This window comes from Trachypithecus francoisi, unplaced genomic scaffold, assembly GCF_009764315.1.
Source record: "Trachypithecus francoisi isolate TF-2019V2 unplaced genomic scaffold, Tfra_2.0 Lachesis_group3, whole genome shotgun sequence".
NCBI lineage: Eukaryota > Metazoa > Chordata > Mammalia > Primates > Cercopithecidae > Trachypithecus > Trachypithecus francoisi.
Window position 1 is genome coordinate 137355948 of NW_022681468.1, and position 24089 is coordinate 137380036.

The 24089-nt window shown below is 36.1% G+C and overlaps 1 protein-coding gene across 6 annotated transcripts in view; it reads left to right on the forward strand.

Moving 5' to 3' along the window:
• Positions 1 to 24089, forward strand: part of FAM214A (family with sequence similarity 214 member A) — a 130859-nt gene that overhangs the window by 32370 nt on the left and 74400 nt on the right. For all 6 annotated transcript variants that reach the window (XR_004431987.1, XM_033190078.1, XM_033190075.1 and 3 more), the window contains exon 2: positions 271 to 387. Coding sequence is in view for 5 of the 6 variants with exons in the window: in XM_033190078.1 (XP_033045969.1) it covers positions 372 to 387 (16 nt within the window). In the remaining variant the exon portion in view is untranslated. The remainder of the gene's footprint in view (positions 1 to 270; positions 388 to 24089) is intronic.

A 24089-nucleotide genomic window follows, 5' to 3' on the forward strand; every position in this document is an offset into this window, starting at 1 on the left:
CCTCCAGGTTATAAATAGATTCTGCTTTGGTTCAGAGACTGTGTGTCAGAGAAGGACACATTGGCCTGGAGAGCACAGAGGCAGGGAAGAGGGTGCTCGATCCGGAGGAGATGGGGGAGGCGGTGCAGAGAGAGTTTTGCTTTTTTCAGACCAGCCGAGGGTGCTGTCACCGCAGTTGGTGCCAGGAAGAGGCCTAACTTAACAGTAGTTTACTTGCAAGGTCCGGGTATTAGAATAGGGCCAGATTAATTTTATTTTTATCTCTTTCAGCATTTTGAAATCGAAGCAGAAGCCGTAGAATCAGCGGCGAGCCTGTTGAAAGAACCCACACGTGCATTTCACAGCACTCTGGGTGAAAATTGGATGTGAAAATGAAGCCAGACCGAGGTAAATTATTTAAGTAGGGCTTGTTCCCCCACCCCCTTCTTTTCTGTACCTCAATTTAGAAGTGTTAACCTAATTCTGCAGTAGGATCAACTATTTCTGTATCATATGTGATTATCTGTTTTTGTGACAGATTCCAGCTGGTGAGGTAGAGAAAGGCATATGGAAGAGAAGGTTAAGCTTTTTTAACAAAAGTACTTCTGAAACAGTAGCTTCAAGAGAGATTCTAGTGTATCTCAAAATGAAAGTAAAGAACGGTATTTGTATCTGTTGCCACAATACAGGTATTTTAGAGTTGTACTTGCTCGTTTTTAGGCAGTCAATTAACTTCAGCTTTCAAGAAGTTCATAAGCTTTTTAAACTTGAATGTGAACTTGATAAAATGAAGAGAAAACTTAAGATTTTGAGTTGATAAGTATTATTTTATTACTACTTTGATTAGTTGATTTTTGTGCTTTAAGCAAACTCTAAAAGTTTGCAGAGTACTCCAGTATTCAGTATACCAGCATATGGACAGTTTGGGCCACTGAAATCCCTAGTGATAAGTAAATGTCACTTCCTTTTTAAACCTGTATTTTCAGGATTTGTAAGAATATTATATACACTGTTTTTCAAGGATTTCAAGGTAATTGTTTAATCAGTCTTCTGATTAATGGCAAGAACCAATTTTAGAAAATGTTAATATAGTGGTTAGTAGTGAGAGCTTTTCAGTCAGATATGAGTTTGATTCCAAAGAACACTGTGAAGTGGGGATTATTTTATTTGGTAGGGGGCTGGACTAGATGACAGATTTCCTTCCAAATCCAAGTCTTTAGGATTGCAAATATTAATTTATCCAACGAAATTAGATGCTTATTTTAAAATTTATATATATTAAACTGGTTATTTTTCCATATATTTTTTCAAAGTGATTAGACAGATTCTCTGGGTAAAATAGGTCTATTGAAATGCACCAGACGGAATTGGAGAAAACTGTACTTAATTTAGTGAGTTAAATTAGTTTTAGGTGTTGGCTATGATATACAATTAGGCAGCAGCTATGTATGTTTAGTAAGTGTATTGCTCCTGAGCAGGTTCCTTGTGTAGAATATACCAAGTTTAGATTTTTAGATTATATCAATGACTTTGGAAAAATGGCACCAAGGTTAGTAATTGAATCTCAGAATAAACAAGCAAATAAAATCAAAGTCACTATTTATTTTGAATTGTTTTGAAAAGTTGCTTTACAGTCATAAGCAGTTTTAAAAATAGTATTTGCAGCCAAAACTAGTGTTAAACACAATAAAATGTTTAGTTATGTACTGATACAGATTTTTAGGGAAAACAAATTTATTCATCAAGATTTCCAAAGAAGTTTTCACCTTAAAAATTGTAGCTTTCTTTAGCGTTCTCAGGTAAAAATGATGGGATTGTGAGTTTAGTATTGTGATTATATTCCATAATAATAACATAAACCTTTAGACCCATGGCTTTTCTTGTCTTTTACTAAGACCAGTGTAAGTAATCTTTTACTTAGCAAACTAGTAAAGAAATATTGAAATAAGCTTTTCACAAATGTACTTACCCTTACTGTGCACAATATAGTGTTATATTTTCTGTTCTGTTTCACATTTTGAAAAATTGCTGTCACCACCCATTGAATTGATTTCTTCACCAATTAATGGGTCATGATGACCTGCAATTTGAAAGGCACAGTTATGGACAACTCTTAACAAGAAAACAATTACACTTCATTTTTTTTTTTTAACTACATTGGTGTCTAAAGAACTATCCTATATAAATTACTTTTCTGGATAATTGAAACTTTTTAAAAGTCAAAATATTTTCAGTTGTAATCATGATATATGGACACATTTTAAAAATGTTCATGCTTCTGGTTTGAGATTTTTTTTTGTCTCTAGTTTAAACTATCTCAGCCTATCTTTTTTATTCTGATTTTTATGTTCCCTGGATATCAATAGTTTTTGTTAATATATTTATCCTTGCCACCTTTTAATTTTCCTGCTAGAGAATGAGATAACCGTACTTAACACTAAGTTTTCTATAAGATGAACATAAATAGGAGAACTGCTCAGCTACTCATTCAGAATGTGAGTAAAGTGTGAATTTTAATGTAGAGACTCAGATACTAGTTTTGTGGGAGACAGCTGTACGTCAAAGAGTTAAAGTTTCTAAATAAATACAATAGCCTCTTATCCTACATGATTGGGTGTGATGGTTGGCTAACAGTAAAAGTCTAAGGTGGGGGTCAGGAAAAAAAGCTTAATTCTTTTTCTATTGACTGTCTGTTTTTATGGAAGGTATGGAGAGCATTGGTCACTTCTGCTCTCTATACCCTCCATAAAAACAAACTGATAGCCAATAGAAAAAATTATCTGAAGATCAGGAGTTTCTACTATATTTTCAAATAAGATGTTATGGTATAGCATGATAGCTACATTTCACAATAGTCAATAGTATTTTACTGTAAAGGTAAAAAATTTAATTTTAAGCAATAATATAACATTACTTGGGTAACACTGCCAAAGATGAGTCTTAGATGTTGTCATTAACAAGCTTTAGAAACAGACCTGTGTTTTTATACTTGTTCCATTATTTGCTTGCTCTCTAATCTTCATCACATAATCTCTAAGAGTCTCAGTTTCCTTATCTGTAAAATGGGAATAATTCCAGCTTCTCACAGTTAGAATGAAATATGACAGTGCTTGGCACATAGCAGATATTAAATAGATAATAGCATTTATTATGTTAAATAAGCACTACAGATGCTTATATATTGGTCAGTTACAAGATACACTCAACAGAAGAAATAATGAAATGTTTAATAACCTAATGCTATTTTGTTTTGTTTTGCATTCATAGTGTTCAACCTGCTAAGACTTGAGCAGATTAATAATTTTTAATATATAGTTATCTAAGAAAATATAAAAGCTACAGAAGGATACTTGCAGTATATGTATAATGTGTTTCTTTATATTGTCATTTGCTATTACAATTATGACTTCTATATGTCGAGGATGACATGGGTGGACTAAGCTTTCTGGAATAATTAGATTTTTAAGTGATGTTAACAGCTGACTAGAGCTGGGCAGCTGGAAAATTTAATGTTATTCCATCTTTGACTCAAGGATGTACAAGTTTGGACCTGGTTCTAGATCTGTGTGTATATTGAATACCTGGTGTTTCAAGAGAAGTCTAAAGTGTGGTCCGTGGCCTGTTGCGGTGACTCATGCCTGTAATCCCAGCACTTTGGGAGGCTGAGGCAGGTTGATGGCTTGAGCTTGAGACTGAGACCACTTTGAGTTCGAGACCAACCTGAGCAACATAACAAGACCCTATCTCTGTTTAAAAATAAATGTGGTCTTAGTGTAGAAGTAATTAAAAACATATTAGGTTATGTTGTAAATGTATTTCTAATTTTGTATTTTTGATATCTGAGCTTATCAAAACCACTATGAAAGATTAAGACCTATAAAATAAATCATCAATAAATTAGTAATTTAAATCTACTGTTAAAATTCATATTCAAAAACATTGTAGGCTATTGATCTTTAAGTTAAAACTATTAGTACAAAATGGGTTGCACAAACAAAACACCAGACTAATTTTGGGGTTTTTGTTTTTGAGGTTAAAACAGAGAAGTGCTTAGTTTTTTCCTCCATCTTGGCTATATTACAAATTTAGACGTTAGCCTTAGAATTCCAGTGGTTTATGAACTTAACTGTACCATAATGCAACCCTGTTAACCTCAAACAATTCACTCCTAGGCAGGTGAAATAGGAGGAAAGAAGTGTTAAGGACTAGAAAAATGTAGCAAAGCAATTAGGTGCATTGCTTGCTAAGAATAGTTCATTGTTAATTGATGTAAGTCAAACAAAAGAAATGGCAGATGTTGGAGAAGAAATATTGACTAGATTAAATAAAGCAGCCTTTTGCTAAATTCCCAGGTAGAGGTGGTGGTGATAGTATGAATAACAATAGCTAATACTTGTTCATACTATGTGCCAGGCACTGTCTTAAGTACTTCACATATATAACTCATTTAATCCTCACAGATACTCAAGGAAATAGATGCTGTTGTCATCTCTGTTTTATGGATAAATGAAACTGAGTCACAGAGAGAAGTCTGGTAACTTACCCAAGGTTACACAGCTAATAAAAGGCCATGCTCAAATGTGAAGTGAACTTGAGTATATGCTCTTAAGCTCCCTGACTGGTAGCAGTAACTAATGTTAAAATACCATAAGATTTTGGGACCAAAGTGGTTTAAAAATACTTGAGGAAAACTCAAAACAGGTATTTGGTAAGTATTGTGATCTTGGAAAGCTGCGTATCCTCTCTGCCTCAGTTTTTATCTTTACAATAGGGAAAATAATAGTACCTCAGCTCATGGTTATTTTGAGGATTAAATTAATGTGTGTAATGTGCTTAAGACAGTGGCTGACACTTAGCATTCAAATATAAACTATTATTTTTGGACATTTTCTAAAGAAGAAGCCAGTCAGTTAGTGAAAGCTGAGGAAGACAAAAGAAGGGGGCTAATTCAGCTGCATGTTTTGTATATTCACTGTGATCTCAAGTTAAAAGCTGGCTACTGTTGGTCTTTCATCCATTTATGCTGATGAGTCTTGACATTAGTAGCTGTCAAATAATCACTGGCTTGATACAACTTCTGAGATTCAGATACTAAAGGGGTTGACATAGAAATACCCCGTCTATGTTTTTGCCTGTCATCCAGTAAGAAGGAGATGATTCAGTGGACTAAACTCTGTCATTTCTTTGAAGAATGAGAAAAAAAAATAATTGGAAGGCAGAACTGAGAGGCAAATGTGTATATAAGGAGAATGACTTAAAAATTGATTTTCTCTTCAAGAACTGAAGAAACCCATGGGGTCTGAGCATTCTGCATTGTGAACAAATGTAGGAAAAAAATTAGTTCTTAAAGAATATTTATATTTATTCTTTTGCCTTTCTCACCTTTGGATCTAATTATGAAAATGTTTTTCCCCTTTTTGAGGCTGGGGATTTTAAAAACTGGAAATATTAAACTCAGACTAATAATACTGATTTTTTTTTTTTTGATAATGAAAAGGCAAAATTGTAGTACTTGGAAACAGTACTTCTTAGTAGGTGAACCAAAGTCAATTTGTTAATAGTCTTTGCTCAAATAGGTGAAAAATCAGAATAGCTCTTCACGTAAGACTTTTTCTTTTTCATGAGGCAGGGTCTTACTCTCTCACTCAGACTGGAGTACAGTGGTGCAATCATAATTCACTGTAGCCTCCAACTCCTAAGATCAAGAGATCATCCTGCTTAAACCTCCAGAGTAGCTGGGACTACAGGTGCACGCCACTATGCCTGGCTAATTGTCTTATTATTTATTTATTTATTTTGAGAGATGGGGTCTCACTATGTTGCCCAGGCTGTTCTCACTCTCATGGGCTCAAGCAATCCTCCTGCCTCGGCCTCTCAAAGTGCTGGGATTACAGGTGTGAGGCATTGCACCTGGCCCAGACTCTTGCTTATGTAAAACAGGATGGAATAGGTAAAAAATGCCAGTAGATAATAAAAAATAATAGACTAAGAGCCCATGTGTAATACCACAATTCCTGGTAATAATTTGAGTTGAGCTTTCTCGTATTTCCCTTTCCATGTAAAAGATACTCGTCTCTTCCCCTTGTTTACCATATCCAGCCCCACTAACTGCCTTTTAGGTTTTTAATTACCACTCAGGATCTTGTATGTGCAATTCCTGCTGCCTAAAAAGCCTTTCTCCCCAGTCATCACATTGGCGGCTCCATGTCATTCTTTTGTTATAGAACTTAACTGTCATTTTTTCAGAGGTTTTCTGTCACTACCCTATCTAAAGTGCTCAGTGAATGTTAATTGCTGTCATTTATTAAATGAGATATCCCTTGTTATTCTGTGTCTGAGCAGCCTGTATTTCCTTCATAGCATTGACAACATTTTGTAATTTCTTTTGTTTATTGTCTGTCTCTACAGCTAGATTTTAAGTTTTGTGAGTCCAGAAACCTTGTCTCTTATTCACACTTGTATTCCCATCCTTTAGTAAGCAGTCTTGTACATGGTAGGTGCATAGGTGTTTAATACATATTTGTTAAATGAAAGAAGACTTGTATGTCTCAGTGTTTGTGGACCAGATAGGAATAGGAGCAGCTGGGTAGCAATCTTTGATTGTTTTACTGATACCAGCTGAAATTCTACCAATTTAGGGATTGGTTTGAATTAATGACTGTTAGGTTCTTATCACAATTTTATATACAATTTTTTGGAAATACATTGAAGGATACTGTCCATAACTTACTTAAATAAAGGTTATATTTCGCCAGGTGCGGTGGCTCATGCCTGTAATCCTAGCACTTTGGGAAGCCAAGGCGGGTGGATCATGAGGTCAGGAGATCGAGATTATCCTGGCTAACACGGTGAAACCCCATCTCTACTAAAAATAAAAATACAAATTAGCCAGGTGTGGTGGCGGGCACCTGTAGTCTCAGCTACTCAGGAGGCTGAGGCAGGAGAATGGAGTGAACTTGGGAGGCGGAGCTTGCTGTGAGCCGAGATCGCGCCCCTGCACTCCAGCCTGGGCGACAGCAAGACAGTCTCAAAAAAAATAATAAGATAAAGATTATATTTCTTAATTAATCATATCTTATGGAATTAAAACACTATAAAATATCTTCAAAGTAGGCAAAAGCCGTTTGGTGACAATGGTTTCCAGTTTATATACATCTGACTAACGGATGATTCATGCACAAACATTTGCTAGAAGCTCTCTGACGTCCACCCCCTGTGCTGAATTTGCTCCTGTTGCTGTTTCTGAGAGAGAGGGAGAATGTCTGTATGTTCAAATTAGTAAACCTCAGGTTTATGAGTATAAGAAAGTACAAGTCGGATAGAATAATAGGAAAAAAAACTCGAAGGATTTATGGTTTAGATTTGGGACCCATTCTTGGACTAAGTCCCAAACCTGTTTTCTTATCTGGAAGATGTAGCTGGCCAAGGGTGTTGCTTCAGAGCTTCAACTAAGATAATGTGTCAGAGAACATAGTAAGCCGTGAAATGCTATATAAATGTGGACTAATTTACTCTGTGGGCAGGATTATTTGTATAGATGAGCAAAGGGCCAGGTCTTCCCAAACACAGCCAGCTGCATCTTAGTTGGTGCTATTCACACAGTATGAGGATTTTATAACTTTTAGTTTCCTCTTGCTATCCTGACAGAAATTATACCAAACTAGAGATTCACTTGGATTAATAAATGTATACTTAGTTATACATTTTTCAAGGATGGTTGAAATGATGGTCATATTTTAGTTTAAATGGTTTCCTTTTAGCAATGTACTATAATGCAAGAAAAGTTAAGACACTAAGCTTTTAGGATCGAATTTAGATTGAAATTCTAACTTCGGCACTTACTAGCCAAATGACCTTGAAAAAATTACACAGCCTTTCTGAACAACGGTTTTGTGTTTTTGCTCTAATATCATCAACCTTAAGCCTTGTGGGAAAGGTAAACTGAGAACATATGGTTTGGCACTTAACATATGCCTAGCACTGGGTAGGGATTGCTAAGTGGTTTCCTCTGCTAACAAGAATACACAACTTGGAACAGCTGCACTGAGGAAATGAGTGTTTCAGAACTCCGTTTTGAAAACTAGTTGTAACAAGCATAAAAGATCAATGGACACTTATTATGTCATTGTCAACTTTGTCTTCTGAAATATACAACCACATAGAAAAAAATCAAAACCAGCATTGAACTACCCAATCTTTAATGCAAATGCAATGGGAGAGGGAAAGTAGGTAATTTGGAACACAACCCACTGTTTCTGGGTGATAGTAGACCATAATGAACAGTTTAGAGCAGCATCAGGGCAGAGAGTGAGGCAGAGGTGGGAACTAGAAAGAGACTGATGGAAAATACAGAGTGGTGAGATGCTGCCCAAAATTGCTTTTTTCTTTATTTCAGAGTATTACCTAGGATCAATACAGTGCTTGGAGCATGGCCCTTCTGCTTCTGTGACCCAGAATTTAGATTTGTTCCATGATGCTGCAAGATGGCCATTATAGGTTAAGAAAACTTTGGTAGACTCTTCTGGGAATCTAATCATAACTTATGTTGCGTGTCAGTAATATTTAAGCCTAAATAATGGTCAAACTTAAACATATCCCTTTTGGGAACATGACCAATCTGTATTTGGGAATAAACAAATTAATATTTAAAGTTTTCATATTTTGGTTTCCCACTCAACCAAATGTATATTCCTGAATGGAATTAATTTAGCATCAGTATCTGAAATTAGGCTATTTATAAAACTTTATCCTAACATCTAGAAAATGCATTTACATTTTCCATCACATTAGCAATTTTCTTTTGTGAAGAGAGATCATGGTTTGTGAGAGAGATCATTATCTAGTTGGCCATTTCTACTTAAATTTTTAACAGTAAGAGAATGTACAATTTTAGCCCTTGATATTGACAAACTTCTTTTTGTTTGTTTTGGTCTTAAAATAACTTTAAAGGTCTATATCATATTTGGTCTGTTTGACAGAAGGATGCTGATATACAAAAAATTATTATTCATTTTATAAAAGAACTGACCATAGGATTTCTCTAAGTTACCATACTTTGCTTGCTGTACCATTATTATAATTAAAATTTTCAAACCCACTGAGGAGTTGAAATACTACGATTAACATCCATTTAGCTTTTCATAGATTAATTGTTAACCTTTTACAACTTTTGTTGTATCTCCATATAAGTAGGTGAGATAGGTGGGTGGGATGGATAGACATGGAGTTTTGTTGTCTATTTTTTCTATTTTTAATGCAAAGCCTTTTTATTATTTCAAACTGCTACTTTTTTCAGTTGACACATTGCAATTGTATATATTTATGAGGTCCAATATGATGTTCCAGTACATATATGTGTTGTGTAATAATTAAATCAGGGTATTCAGCATATCTCTCACCTCATGCATTTATCATTTCCTTGTGGTGGGAATATTCAAAAGCCTCTTCTAGCTATTTTGTAATATACAATAATTTAGGGTTATCCTTAATCATCCTACTATGCAGTAGAACACCAGAATTTATTCCTCCTATCTAATTGTAACTTTGTATCTGTTGATCATCCTCTCTCTATTCTCTCCTTCGCCTTCCCCGGTTTCTGGAAACCACTGTTCTACTCGCTGCTTCTATGATAACAGCTTTTTTTAAGATTCCACATAAGTGAGATCATGCAGTATTTGTCTTTCTGTGTCTGGCTGATTTCACTGAGCACGATGTCCTCCAGGTTCATTTATGTTGTTGCAAATGACAGTATTTTATTCCTTTTGTGGCTCTATAGTATTCCATTATGTGTATGCACGTGTGTGTGTACCACATTTTCTTTATGGACAGAGATTGATTCCATATGTTGGCTATTGTGAGTAGTACTGCAATAAACATGGGAGTACAGATAACTCTTCAACATGCTGATTTCATTTCCTTTGGATATATATGCCCAGTAGTGGAATTGCTGGATGATATGGTAGTTCTATCTCTGATATGTTGAGGAACCTCTGTACTGTTTTCCGTAATGGCTGTAATAACTTACAGTCTCAACCATGTGTAACTGTTCCCCTTTTCTCCACATCCTTGCCAACATTTGTTTTCTTTTGTCTCCAGCCGTTCTAACCTGAGTAAGGTTGTATCTCGTTGTGGTTTTGATTTGCATTTCTCTGATTATTAGTAATGTTGAACATATCTTCATATACCTGTTGGCCACTCGTATAAGTTGCAGACATCTTGACACTTCAGCCCCACATACTACATGTATCCAGCAGTATGCTAGAGCTGGCAGGTACTGACTTGCAAAAGCTGATTGTGTACATTTCATTTCAACTCTACACCTAGTTGGTTACTTGAAATCAGCCATGGTAACGGTATTTATACCATGGAAATTGGCAGTGCTACAAACCAAGGCCTTTTTTCCTTTCTGAGCCAGTTGTTAAACATTTACCACCACACCACTGCATGTCTTCTAAAAATAAAAATATTCTTCTGTATACCTGCAATACACTTACTACATTCAAGAAATCTAATACTTACATAATATTGATATCTAATGTATAGTTTATACTCATGTTTACCTTGTTCCAATAATATCTTTAGTCATACTGCCTTTTAAAGTTGTGCATTGCTTCCTTTTACAGAAATTGAGTTAGACCCTGATGTTAGACAACATTTACAAAAGTTTTGGAGTACACCATAAGAATATGATAAAAAATTAGATCATGTAAATAGAACAGCTAAGTAATATTTTAGTAGATTTTTTCTCTAGCTTTTAAATATTATTTGTACAAAATGGATTAAAGAGAAAAGTGAATGTTGTTGAAATTCCAGATTTTATTCATCGATAACACATTAAAGAATTATATTTTTAAACCTAAAGTCTCAGGCTGACTGACTTCATTTCCTAGTGATTTCCAAGGTTCCCTGCAGTCTAGCCATATTGGTCTTGTTATTCTTTAGTCACTACAAGCACATTTGACACCTTGGGGCCTTTATATTTGATGTCTTCTCTCAGAATATAAGTCTCATGGCTCCTTTTTTTTTTTTTTAACTTGACTTTCTGCCATCAAGGAAGCCTTCTCAGACCATCCTTCGAAGAGTACAGCTAATTTATTCTCCCTTTACTCTTCATTACTCTTCCTCATAGTCCTTAACATTGTTTAACCTGATGTTCTGTGTTTCTTTTCCCCTCTCCCCAACAGGAATATAAGCTTCATGAGGGCAGGGAAGGGATTTAGTGGCATTTGTTCACTGCTGCATTTCCCTATACACAGACAGGTACCTGGCATTTAGAGGCTCTTCAATAAATGTTGACTGTTGAATGAACACTTGCATGCATTTTAATATCTTTGTGGTATAGCATAAAACTTATTACTTGACAACTTTATGCATTCTCTTTTCTGAGATGTGTTAGTTTAGTAACCCTAAGATGTAATTCTCCACTGTCAGTTTTTTGCTTCTAAATGGGAATGTTTATGCCCACTTCACAAGGTTGTTGGGGGATCAGATGAGATGATATACATGAACTCCCTGTATACAAGATAGAGTGCTATGTAAATATAAGCAGCTGTTCATTCTCTAAGCATTTATGTTTACATATCAGCTATTGTGCGAGGTTCTGGAAACATACAGATGAATAAGTCATCAGGGTACTGTGTGTGAGTCTGGGTGGCAACTAGAAAAATTCTTGACTCCTTTGGCAATGTCTCTTGCTAATGTAGTGTTTGTGGTTTGAGGAATCATGGCCTCAGATATATTGGTTCCCTAAACTAAGACATTGATTAACATCCTTCAATCTTCTATCCTCTTAAAAATTACACTAGTAATATGAGTCTGTCAAAGAAGTACAAAATAAAGATAAGCTAAAAGAAAGGGAGAAAATAATAGTAATGCTCCTATTCTGTGATTAGACAGTTCACATTTTGGGGGTGTGAGTGTGTGTATCCTTCTAGTCTATAAATGTATGTACATATTAATAATATATTTTTAAATTAAACCATATATAACATTTAGCAAACTATTTTTTACCTAATATAATTTGTGTATTTTCATGTCATTATTCTTCCATTATGGTATCTTTAATGGTTGTATAGCTAACTTTTGCATGCCTGTGTTATTTGGCCGATTTATACTTCTTAATGTTTTAATTTTTAACTGTGGTAAAATGTAGATAATGTAAAATTTATCATCCTAACCATTTCATGTGTACAATCTTTTTGTTGGATACTTAAGCTCCAAGTTTTGGCAAATACAAACAGCACTGTAACGAACATTCCTGTAATTTAAATCCTGGTGTATTTCCTTATTTTTTCCAGATAAAGTTCTAAAAGTAGAATTACTTGATCAAAGTATATACAAACATTTTTTGATTATTATAAAATCACACTTTTTGATTATGGTAAAAAAGTGCCAATTTTTGGTCACCAACAGTATATGAGAATAAAAATAGTTTTTCCCCTACCTGACGCTCTTGTTAGCTTTAATGTATGAGCAAAACTCACACAAACGATTCTAAATTTGATTTCACATTCTTATAGATATTCTTGAAAGAAAATGGCTAATTACTATCTGATTTGTATCTTGTTTTCCTTCACGTACAAATAGTAGACATCTTTTCATTCTCCAACATTATATGCCCAACCTAAATTCTAACTGAAATCTTCAGCCTCCCCTCACCCCCATAATTTCAACTTTTATTTTAGATTCAGGGGGTACACGTGCAGATTCATTACATGAGTGTATTTTGGGATGCTTGGGTTTTGGGATACAGATGATCCCATCACCCAGATGGTGAGCATAGTACCCACAGGTAGTTTTTCAGTCTGCACCTGCCTCCCTCCATTCCCCTTGTAGTCCCCAGTGTCTATTGTTCCCACTTTTATGTCCATGTATACTCAGTGTTTACTCCCGCTTACAAGTGAGAACATGTAATAGATTTTTCTTTTGGTCAATTTCTGGCTAGTATTCCTTCCCCTGCACCCCGCTCCTCCACCCAGAGATAGGGTTTCACTCTGTTGCCCGAGCTGCAGTGCAGTGGCATGATCATAGGTCACCACATCCTTGAACTCCTGGGCTCAAGTAATCCTTCCACCTCAGCCTCCCAGGCAACTAAAACTACAGGCGCACACCACCCTGCCCAGGTAACTTTTAAATTTTTTGTAGAGACAGGTCTTGTTATGTTGCCGAGGTCTGGAACTCCTGTCCTTGAGCAGTCCTCCTGCCTCAGCTTCCCCAAGTGCTGAGATTGCAGGCGTGAGCCACCATGCCCACACTCTAGATGGTATTCTTGATTTGACTTTCAGGAATTGTTGTTGGCAGTTAGGGCAGTGGAAAGAACATGGGTTTGGAGCTGGACAACTCATTGTTCAAACATCAGCATCATTACTTACTAGCTGGGTGCGTTTAGGAAAGTTAAACTCTCTATGTCTTAATTGCCTGGAAATCTGTAAAAATGGGAATAGCAATTCTTTTCTCAAAGTTTCTGTGAGGATTGAAAGAAATAGTACATGTTAGCATCCAGCTCAGTGCCTGGGCACAAGGTGGGCGCCAGCTTTCTATGAAAACAAGTTGTCATGCTGAGGATACAGGGCCAGTATCCCCTAAATCTACTTTTTCCAACTAGGATTCTAGAACTGTAACTATAATAAAGTTTACTAACAGTAGTACTTACATCTAGAAAGTCTGTGGGGGATAATGTCTAAAGTCTTTAGTGCTGTGTAATTATATGAGAATTTGCTGTCATGACAGTTGTGCTCAACTGCAGATGTTGTCAATCCATGGTTTCCTACTTTAGTAAGGACTGAGCACAAGGCAGAGTGGCCTTCTGTGAAGTTAAACTCTGGCATCGATTTCCTTTGTTGATTCAACAGTGTTTCAGCTTACTCTAATTTTGGATAAAAAGAGAAACTTATGCCTGCTCTGGATGGATAGAATTCAAATTTGCTGTGCAATGAATTTGAATTTTTGTGGCATTCATTTTATGTAGATACGTGTGTCTATTTCAGCTCTAATATTTCTCAACTTCTTTGATATCTCACTAAGGAAAGTTTTGGTTACCGAGGTGGGAGGATTGCTTGAGCCTAAGAGCTCAAGACAAACCTGTATGACATAGGGAGACCCCATCTCTACAAAAAAAACTTAAAAATAAAAATTAGCTGAGCTTGTTAGTGCACGCCTATAGTCCCAGCTCTTGGGATGCTGAGATGGGAGGATCACTTGAGCTGAGGATTTGAGGCTGTAGTGAGCTATGATAAAGCCATTGCACTCTAGCCTGGGCGACAGAGTGAAACCTAGTCTCAAAAAAAAAAGTTTTGATTAAATAGTTAAATTAATGTAATATGTGTCGTCTTAACAATATGTACAACTCTTATTTTTAGTTTATCTTGCAACAATTAGGTAATCTGAAAAAAGTGATGGTTTTGTGCACATGATCATTGGGCTAAATGTTTTCTTTTCATTCAGTAGTATTTATCGATGAACCATTCTGTGGTATGACCTCTGAGATATGTATTATATTCTCTGCCCTATAGCAAATGTAAATCCAAGAAAGAAGATAAGTATAATGCAGGACATTTGAGAACTGAATGAATGATAAGAGTAATGTTTATCAAAGGTCATAGGGAATGATTAATTCCAGTTGGAGAAGTTAATTTAGGGCTGGGATTGTCTTAGCAGAGACAGCAGCTGAGTTGATCCTTAAAAAACTGGTATGATTTGGATAGATAAAAATTTAGAGATTGGGGCAGGGAAGGGAGTGGAAGGAAGGACATTCTGATCAGAGGGAATGGGTTAAGGTGTGAAGATAGAATTCCGATGTTTAACGGACGACAGATAGACTAATGTGAATGGGAAGGGTTGCTTTGGAATAGGGAGAGATTAGAGTTTTGAATAGTAAGCTATAAGGCGTTTGAGCCTCATTCATTTGCTAGTATCAGACAGTCTTAAAATCAGTTTTTAGCTCTCAAAATTACATTATGGCCTGCTGTTATAAAAAATACCTAACACTCATCTACTGTTAGCTAAATCTTTTTCTTCTCCATTTATTTTTCCCTTTGCCACCATTCTTTGTTTATAATATATGAAGGATTTGTGTTTTATTTTACAGAAATTCTTGGGAATGTTAACATGGTACGCAATACTAACAATACTATGTCTATTGTTTTATAATACTCTTTGTCAGAGTAGTAAGCTGCACTATTTATTTTAAAATAGCTGTGTGTTATAACAAATGGAAGAAAAATACAGAGTAAAACTGGAGATTCCATTTCTCATTCCAGATAATTGCTGGCAGAAGTTTGAATTCTATTAGAGGCTTTCATACCCTTCAGCTTCATGTAAGGTCTGAGAATGAAGGAAGTCCCCATGATACTGATAAGCTTTCCTAGCTATATCAGGAGTAGAGATGTATCTTCTTCTCTCCCCAACCAGATAAACACTTTCACGCTAAAGCTTTAAAAAAAAAAAAATGGTGATCGTAAGAGTGAGGTTTGTTCAGTATATTGTGGTAGAGCACTAAGAAGCAATCTCAGTTTCCTGGTCTTAGTTTGCCACTATCTGTGTGAATAATCACCAACCTCTTTGACCACCAGTTGCCTCATCTGATAAGAGATTAGATTCGATCATTTTGGCGGTTCCCTCTAGGTCTAAGGTTTGATCTTTTTTTTTTTGGCCTGGCTTGTAAGGTTTCTGATGGCATAACTCCTTTCTTAAATATTGTTTCTCTGAGCATGTGTGTCATTAAGTTGGCATACTAACTTTTCAGAAATTGAGGTAAAGAACATCCCTATGCCTCTGAGTAGTTATTGTGTTGATTGAATGCAGGTTCTGCAGCCACACTTCTGTGGTTCAGGAGGTTGTAGTCTAACCCTGGCCTGTACCTTTTGTAGTAGCTTATGGTGCAGAATTTAGGTATTTACCAGGGTACTCTAAGTTGCTAACAACAACAACAAAATTCAGGTTACATAGTGGTACATATTAAATCCACTTTTAAAAGTTCAGGATGTGAAAATAATTTTGTTATTCTGAAATTACTCACAAAATCACTCTGTCACTAGAAACCACAGTTGGAAAGATCCTTAAAGTGTGTGAGTTTCTTTCATTTTTACAGTTGAGAAAACATAAGACCTGGAGAAAAGCAACCTATCCAACTAAAAAAGTAAAACTCAAATTCCCTGCTAGTTGCTTTAGTATTTTCTGTATTTGGTATTACTTTTAGCCTCTAGCAGAGCACAGTTGCCTTTAGGTTCTGGCACCAGAAATGAAATAATGATCATCTGGCTTTTATCAGGAAACTGGAAAGGAACAGACTAGGTGATTATATTTTGACATTGTTCTCAAAGTAATACATGCATACTCTTAAAAGTAAGTCGAATGGTAATAAGTAGACTCAAAGTGAATAAGACATTTCATTCTTGAAACTAGGAAGCTAAGAAAGAGATGGATATAAAGAAATAAGAAATTAGAAATAATTGTCAAATTTAAAAATCAGGAAATAGTACAAACTAATTATTTAGAAATATAGAGGACAATATTTTTTCTTTAGTTTCAATGTATAAAAAATGAGGCTAGTGCCGGGCGCGGTGGCTCAAGCCTGTAATCCCAGCACTTTGGGAGGCCGAGACGGGCGGATCACGAGGTCAGGAGATCGAGACCATCCTGACTAACACGGTGAAACCCCGTCTCTACTAAAAAATACAAAAAACTAGCCGGGCGAGGTGGTGGGCGCCTGTAGTCCCAGCTACTCGGGAGGCTGAGGCAGGAGAATGGCGTGAACCCGGGAGGCGGAGCTTGCAGTGAGCTGAGATCCGGCCACTGCACTCCAGCCTGGGCGACAGAGCGAGACTCCGTCTCAAAAAAAAAAAAAAAAAAAAAAAAAAAAAAAAATGAGGCTAGTGATAGTACCTACTTAAAGGGCTATTGTAATGAGGAAATGAGATAGTCCATATAAGGTGCTTAGAAAATAGTATTTGAGCCGGGCACAGTGGCTCATGCCTGTTTTCCCAGCACTTGGAGGCCGAGGCGGGCGGATCACCTGAGGTCGGGAGTTCGAGACCAGCCTTACCAACAAGGAGAAACCCCATTTCTACTAAAAATACAAAAAAATTAGCCGGGCATGGTGGCCCATGCTTGTCATCCCAGCTACTTGGGAGGCTGAGGCAGGAGAATTGCTTGAACCCAGGAGGTGGAGGTTGCGATGAACCGAGATGGAGCCATTGCATTCCAGCCTGGGCAACAAAAGAAAACTCCGTCTCAAAAAAACAAAACAAAACAAAATAGTATTTGATTCTGAGTAAATACTCAATAAATTTGCCTATCATTGTTAATAAATTAGCATCTCTTCAATATGTAAGATAAACACATTCCAAGTACGCTGAAGGAAATATACAAAGGCTAAGAGAGTGGCCAAGTGAGAGCAAGGAGAAGTCCTCTTTGGTTAGAATGGTTAGGTAAGGCCCCTGAGAAAATGAGCAAAGGATGAGAAGGCACCAGTTGTGTAAGGGGGAAGAACATCCCAGCCCAAAGGTATATGTGCAAAGGTCCTGAATTTAGAAAGAGTCTGGCATGCTTTAGGAACTGCAAGAAGGCCAGCCACTATATGATAGTTTGTGCTTCCCTCATTTCTTCATTTTATACTGTCTCCGCTAGAATAATTGTTCTTCAAGGGCAGTGATGACATCTGACTTCTTCCCAGCTGTTTTCCTCACACCTGTCACAGGTTGACACAGAATTAGTATTTATTAGATGCTTGATAAAAAAATTAAGTGCCTATTGCTTACTTAACAACTATGTAAGTTCTTTTTTTTTTTTTTGAGGCAGAGTCTTGTTCTGTCGCCCAGGCTGGAGTGCAGTGGCCGGATCTCAGCTCACTGCAAGCTCTGCCTCCCGGGTTCCCGCCATTCTCCTGCCTCAGCCTCCCAAGTAGCTGGGACTACAGGCGCCTGCCACCTCGCCCGGCTAGTTTTTTGTACTTTTAGTAGAGACGGGGTTTCACTGTGTTCACCAGGATGGTCTCGATCTCCTGACCTTGTGATCCGCCCGTCTCGGCCTCCCAGAGTGCTGGGATTACAGGCTTGAGCCACCGCGCCCGGCCACAACTATGTAAGTTCTAAGATACCATAATTTTATGTTTGGGCTTTTATCAGTGAGTTTCATGAAATACAAAATTCACGCTTAAAAAATTTAACATATTTAACCGTTTTATATCTCTAACTGTACCATTAAGTTCAAACTATTTTAATGGGCTGGGTTAAATGCTACATAGGATGGTCCTGGTTTATGCCTGTTGTCCCTGTGTCCAATCCGATTTCATAATGGTCTCCTTTCACTCTAAATGTGTTACCACTGTTTGGATCATGAATTTTATTCTTCAATTTTTTTAATACATATTTTTTTTCTTTTTAGAGACAAGGTCTTTCTGTGTTGGCCAGGATGGTCTTGAACTCCTGGCCTCAAGCAAACCTCCCACCTCAGTGGACAATGAATTTTATGATAACCGTAATAGTCATTTTACTGTTCTGCTAGTGCACTCAAATCTTGTCTTTCATTAACTGGTATTTCATTCTGTACTTAGATAGCTTAAATATAGATTAAAATAGCTGATTTGCCCCAGCTGTGTTTTGTAGGATATTGCATCTAATATTTTGTAATTTACATGGGCCCTTGTATGAAATCAAGGGATTGACAACATGGGATGCTTGTTTTGATTTAGTACAAAACACTTGGATTTTGTTTTAGAAATGCTCTATTTCTAAAATGTTTCTCCCAACACCCATATTTTGACAAAATGTTCATTTTGAAAGCGATATGAATTCTTATGAATATTTCCTTCTGCAATATAGTTGTGATTATATAGTCTTATTGGTTAAATATGACAACACTTTAGAATTTAACTGTTAGAAATAGTAAAACCTTAGACATTTGGACCATTCTCCCTCTCTTGTTCACTGAAACAAGTATTCACCGAGCACTTTCAATGTGCCTGGCGTATGTGCTGGAAGTACTGTGATGAGCAAGAACTAACATGGCCTCTGCCCTCAGAAACTTGTAGTTTGAAAAAAAAAACAAAAAAACAAAAAACAAAGTCCTTTCTTCCTGGTGCAACAGGTGAATCAGAAGCTGAGATTACCCTGTGATGTTTTAGAAGAGGTGGGACTTGGGGGTAGAGGAGCTGGCCCAGAGGAATAAGAGAGTATCAGATGGCCTGTACAAACTTACAGAAATTGTACACTCTACTATCCCTTTCTTTTTTTGTTTATTGATACAGGTTCTTGCTCTGTTGCCCAAGCTGGAGTACAGTGGCTTGATTGTGGCTCACTGCAACCTCCAATTCCTGGGCTCAAGCAATCCTCCTGCCTCAGTCCCTGAGAAGCTGGGACTACAGTGTGCACCACCATGCCCAGGTGATTTTTAATTTTTTTTTTTTTTTTTTTTAGAAACGAGGTCTCACTGTTGCCCAGCCTGGTCTTAAACTCTATCCTCAAGCAGTCCTCCTGTCTCAGCCTCCTAAAGTCTGGAATTACGAGCATGAACCACCATGCCTGACCTCCACTATCCCTTTCTATTTGTGGTGGTCTCCAATATTTTGAGTTTGAATGGGAGGGGGCATGTATGTTTGATGGTTTGTTTTGTTTTTGTGAATGAAGAATGAAAAATTATTCCCAGGAAGTGCAAGCTTCAATTGAGGAGCTCAGTTTATGAGGTCTTACTGTTGTTTCCTCTCTTAGGTGCTGCAGTTAAAAATCTTCTTGGTCTAAAGTGGTAAAAACTATTGAGGTATTCAAATAAGTACTTTATAAACTGAAATTGCATTGAAAATGGAGAGCTCTCATAGAAAGGTTGACTCTAGCATTTATATAAGGGAAAAGACAACTATTGTTTCCCTCTACACAGAAAGCTATATTCGGTAGTTACAGCATTTGTACATTGTGAATCGTTAGGGATCTCTGAACATCTGTGTCTTTAGTAGTGTCACCTCTAGGAAAAGAGGGTCTGTAGAATTGAGTGGTGACAGCCTGTGATATATGTGAATTTTGGCTGTAAGTCTCTAGTGACTATTTTCTCCAACTCTATTTAGTACAGTTCTACCTAATTTCAGCTGTTGTGCTTCCAAAGTCCATGTTTGTTGAATATGATATGGTAAAAACCAGTATCTATTTGGAGACAGTGGGAGGGATGGTAGTAATTGAGAGACAGTGTCCGATGGAGCAGTGGCCTTAGCATTTTTTTGACTGCAATCCACAATTAGACATTTCACAATGCTGCTCCATAACAACATCCGTATCAACCCCTGCCCAAAAGCAAGTCATTTACCAATTTTGCCATGAGCAATGATGACTGATTTTTTTTCTTTTTTCTACTTTATTTAAAAAGAAAATGATAGTCTCAACCCCTTATATTAATTTTATAGCACATTAATTCTACAGATTGCTTTAGCACTTAGAACTAAAAGTGTTCAAGATTTGATTTTGTTACCTTTTCTGTGTAAGCTTAAGTTGCCAACTTACTCTGAGTTGCCATTAGATTGATTAAAACTGGTATAGTAATAGTATTTTACACCGTTTTATAACCTTGTTAGAATGACATAACCTGAGTGAAGTGGTTGTGCCAGGCACTTACTAAACACACAGTCAATGAGTAGGTTCTCTCCAAAGTTTGTTAGCTTAGGGAATTGGGAGGATGTCACTGACAATAATGGTGACTCTTGTTCAGAGGAAAACTAATTCAGTTTTAGACATGCTAGAGTTTGAGGTAGCCAAAAGAGTTTAGTCATATCACTTGGAAGCAAACCAACGTAAAATAGTTTCAAATAAGCAGATTTTTTTAAATGTTAAATGCAAAGCAAACAGTATTAAAGCTTTGGGGACTTAATGATTGCGTCTCCTTAAGCTACACAAGATTGACTAAATACACATACAGCTTTTTCACTCAACCAGATTTCTGTTAACAGTCTCCAGAATTTAAACTGCAGAATCAGTCATTTGTATGACTGTTTGTCTCTGTTAGCAGAGATAATGACATGTATCAGTAATAGGTAATTGTGGAAAAAAACCACAGCACTTGGAATTAAACCTAGAGTAGGTGATTCTTACAAGGTGACCTACCTCAATTTCTATGATCCCGTTTCTTCATCTACAAAATATTATTTCACAAAGTTGCAGTTGTCAAAGGGACAGGTAAATATGGGATCCATTATCTTCATGGAAAAACTTGTCGTAAAATGTTATTTTATTATAATAAAAATGTATGATTGGTTTTCAATCTAAGATTGAATCAAACATAGCATTCTTTGTAATAGCAGGAGATTAACAACATCCCATAATATATCTTTAAAAGAAGTATGCATAAAGAAAAACCCATATGCACCTCTGCACACATTTTATGTAATGGTGGTGATATTAATTTACAAAGTATATAGGATATTAAAAGTGAATTCTTAATACATGATCTTGATTCTTATTAAATCTGACTTGTCTACAAGATATTATTAGACGAAGTGTTTGTCTAGTAGCTTAGCTTATAAATAACCCCTGTTCTAGCTCATTTTAAACAATGTAGTATGAATGATGCCAAAAAACAGGCTAGAACATTTTCTTCTTTCCAAGATCTTAGATTTTGTAAACAAGGCACTACTCCTGGAACTAATCTAGGTCATCATAACCCAAAATCTTTTGAAAGATGAGATCCTCAATTAAGTCTCTTAGGTACTTTTTAGCATTTTAATTTTAAGACTGTGTTTAACTCTTAAAATGGTATATTTGGGTTGCTGTTTGGCCATTTGGTTTATTTGTACTTTGTTATAATGAATACAAGTCAGTGGGTGATCATTGCAGCAAGTATGATTGCTGGGAATCTCATGTAAATGGCAGTCACTATAATGTATGGTTTAATTTATCCCTGAAGTGACCTGAACATCATATTTTGTTTTTTAATAAAAACTGATTTAATGATGTCATAAATTTCTCTATTTTCCAAAACTGTTAATGTTAAATTTTAACTATTGCTTAGTCTTCATTACAAATTAGTTATTCAGCTGTTACATGTGTTGTTAGATGTGACATTATTTAAGAAACTTAAAAATAATTCAGCATCACAGAAATCTTTCTTTGGTCAAGAGTTGTTTCATTCTCGTTTTTATTAATACTGTGTACAACTAATGTATGCTAATGTATTGCTGTTATTTGTTGTGTGCGTGTGCGTGTGTGTGTATGCAGACATATGGTTATGTCATGTAGACCTGATGTCTGCAAAGGGAAAGAGGAGACTTCAAATTAAGAGCCCAAGTACTCACCTAGGTGGTTTATAGCACTTAGAGAAATGATTATTCCCACTTTTCAAATAAATAGATTCAGGCAGGTTAAATAATTTGGTAACACATCCTGTAAGTGGAAAGAGCTTGAATTTGTGGCTTTCCTCCTCCATTATGTCTTGCTGCTTTAAGGGGTCTTTCCAATCATGAGGTTGGATTTTGTACCAGTTTTAATCTGTGGGGATAACAACTACCTAAGGATCTGAGAAGAGTATGTAAAGGGATTAGCATCATGCCTGGCCCATGGGCCAGTAGGTAGTGGCTATTTAATATGTATATAATATATATTTAGTAATTATTTTTATGTCTATATGTATAGTAGCTATTTAATCATTACCTTTGAAGGGCTCTTTTTTCTATCTGCAATAATTTTTTTTTGTTTAGAAAGTCTCAAAGATAGCATGATTATCTCTTAAAGTATCTTACTATCAGTATATCTCAGTTATTTCTGCTAACAGAAAGCATAGATGATCTGAAACAGTTATTTGAAATTTTTGCATTTTGTATTTGGAATATATAGTTGTGTTTTTAAAACTTTTGTAAAAGATCTACTATCCTATTTGTTTCCCTGCAGGAGCATGATATGTTTCCTGAACTGTCCATTTAGAGAACATACTTAACAACCATGCTAGGTGGGTTCTGGAGGAGTGGGGGAAGGAGGTTTGTCATGGTTGGGAATTGAGAATTGAGAATTTGGGACTAACACTTGTGTAGAAATTCATGTTATTCAGATTCTTAGTTTGTAGTCTTGAGATTTACAAAGTAGATAATGTGCCATCATTTTATAGCATACTCATTATTTAGTTTTGCGTACCAAGATGAGCAAATTGGGGAAAAGCAAACTTTTTTCAAAAATATATGAAGTGCTGTTCTGAAATTTATTGGAAAACTAGCAGCAGAGAGGGGAGCATTTCACTAAATAAAATGCTGTCTCAGTTGGATTTAAGTTTTTAAGGTGGCACATCTATTTAGAGTGTCTTTTATCATTTATAATTACATGTTGTGACTAAATACATTTAATGTTTTTTCTGTAAATTCTTTTTTTATATGACATCAGTAGATTTATATTATAGATATATGATATCACTAGCCTTTAATTTTAAAGTTTAAGGATTATAACTGAAAGAAAATATTCCAAAACAACCCTGGGATTATATATTATAGGAGATAGAAAAAGGTTGATTTTGAAATATAAATTTATTAATCCAAAAAATTTTTAAATTTTATTTCCTTTAACTTCTAGTTGTGACTTGTAAATTTTAGATCTAATTTCCTTATTTAAACAATGAAGATGGTCAAGTAAGATGTTCTACTTGTACTAGTCACCTCCCATGATTGTGAAATCAAATCAAATATTGTATAAAATATAAATGAGGCATGGTGCTAGGTAAACAAGTAGACATAGTACCTACCTTTAAAGCACTTACAGTATGATGGAGGAGACTCATTAAACCAGTCATTTTGTAAACAGTCTTTCTACATTCTATGAACTAAGTGTTAAGGAAAAAGTACAGTGGGCCTGTGACTAGTCTTGGATTAGGAGTTGTACAGATGAGGAAACTGAAGCTCATAATGGTGTAATAATCTTATATGTGGTCCCACTGTTAGTAACAGCAGATTCCTGTTTTGAACACAGGTTGGCCTACCTCCAAAATCCTTGCTCTCTCTACCATGCCATTCTTTCTCTGAGTCACCTACCTCAGGCTTATTGTGTTTCCAAACACGTCTTGTTATTTCTCAGGGGGCTTAGCAGCTCTCCCTCTGGCTAAATGTGGAGCGAGTGATCAGATTCTTTAAAGTAATGAGATTTCTTTAAAGCAATAAA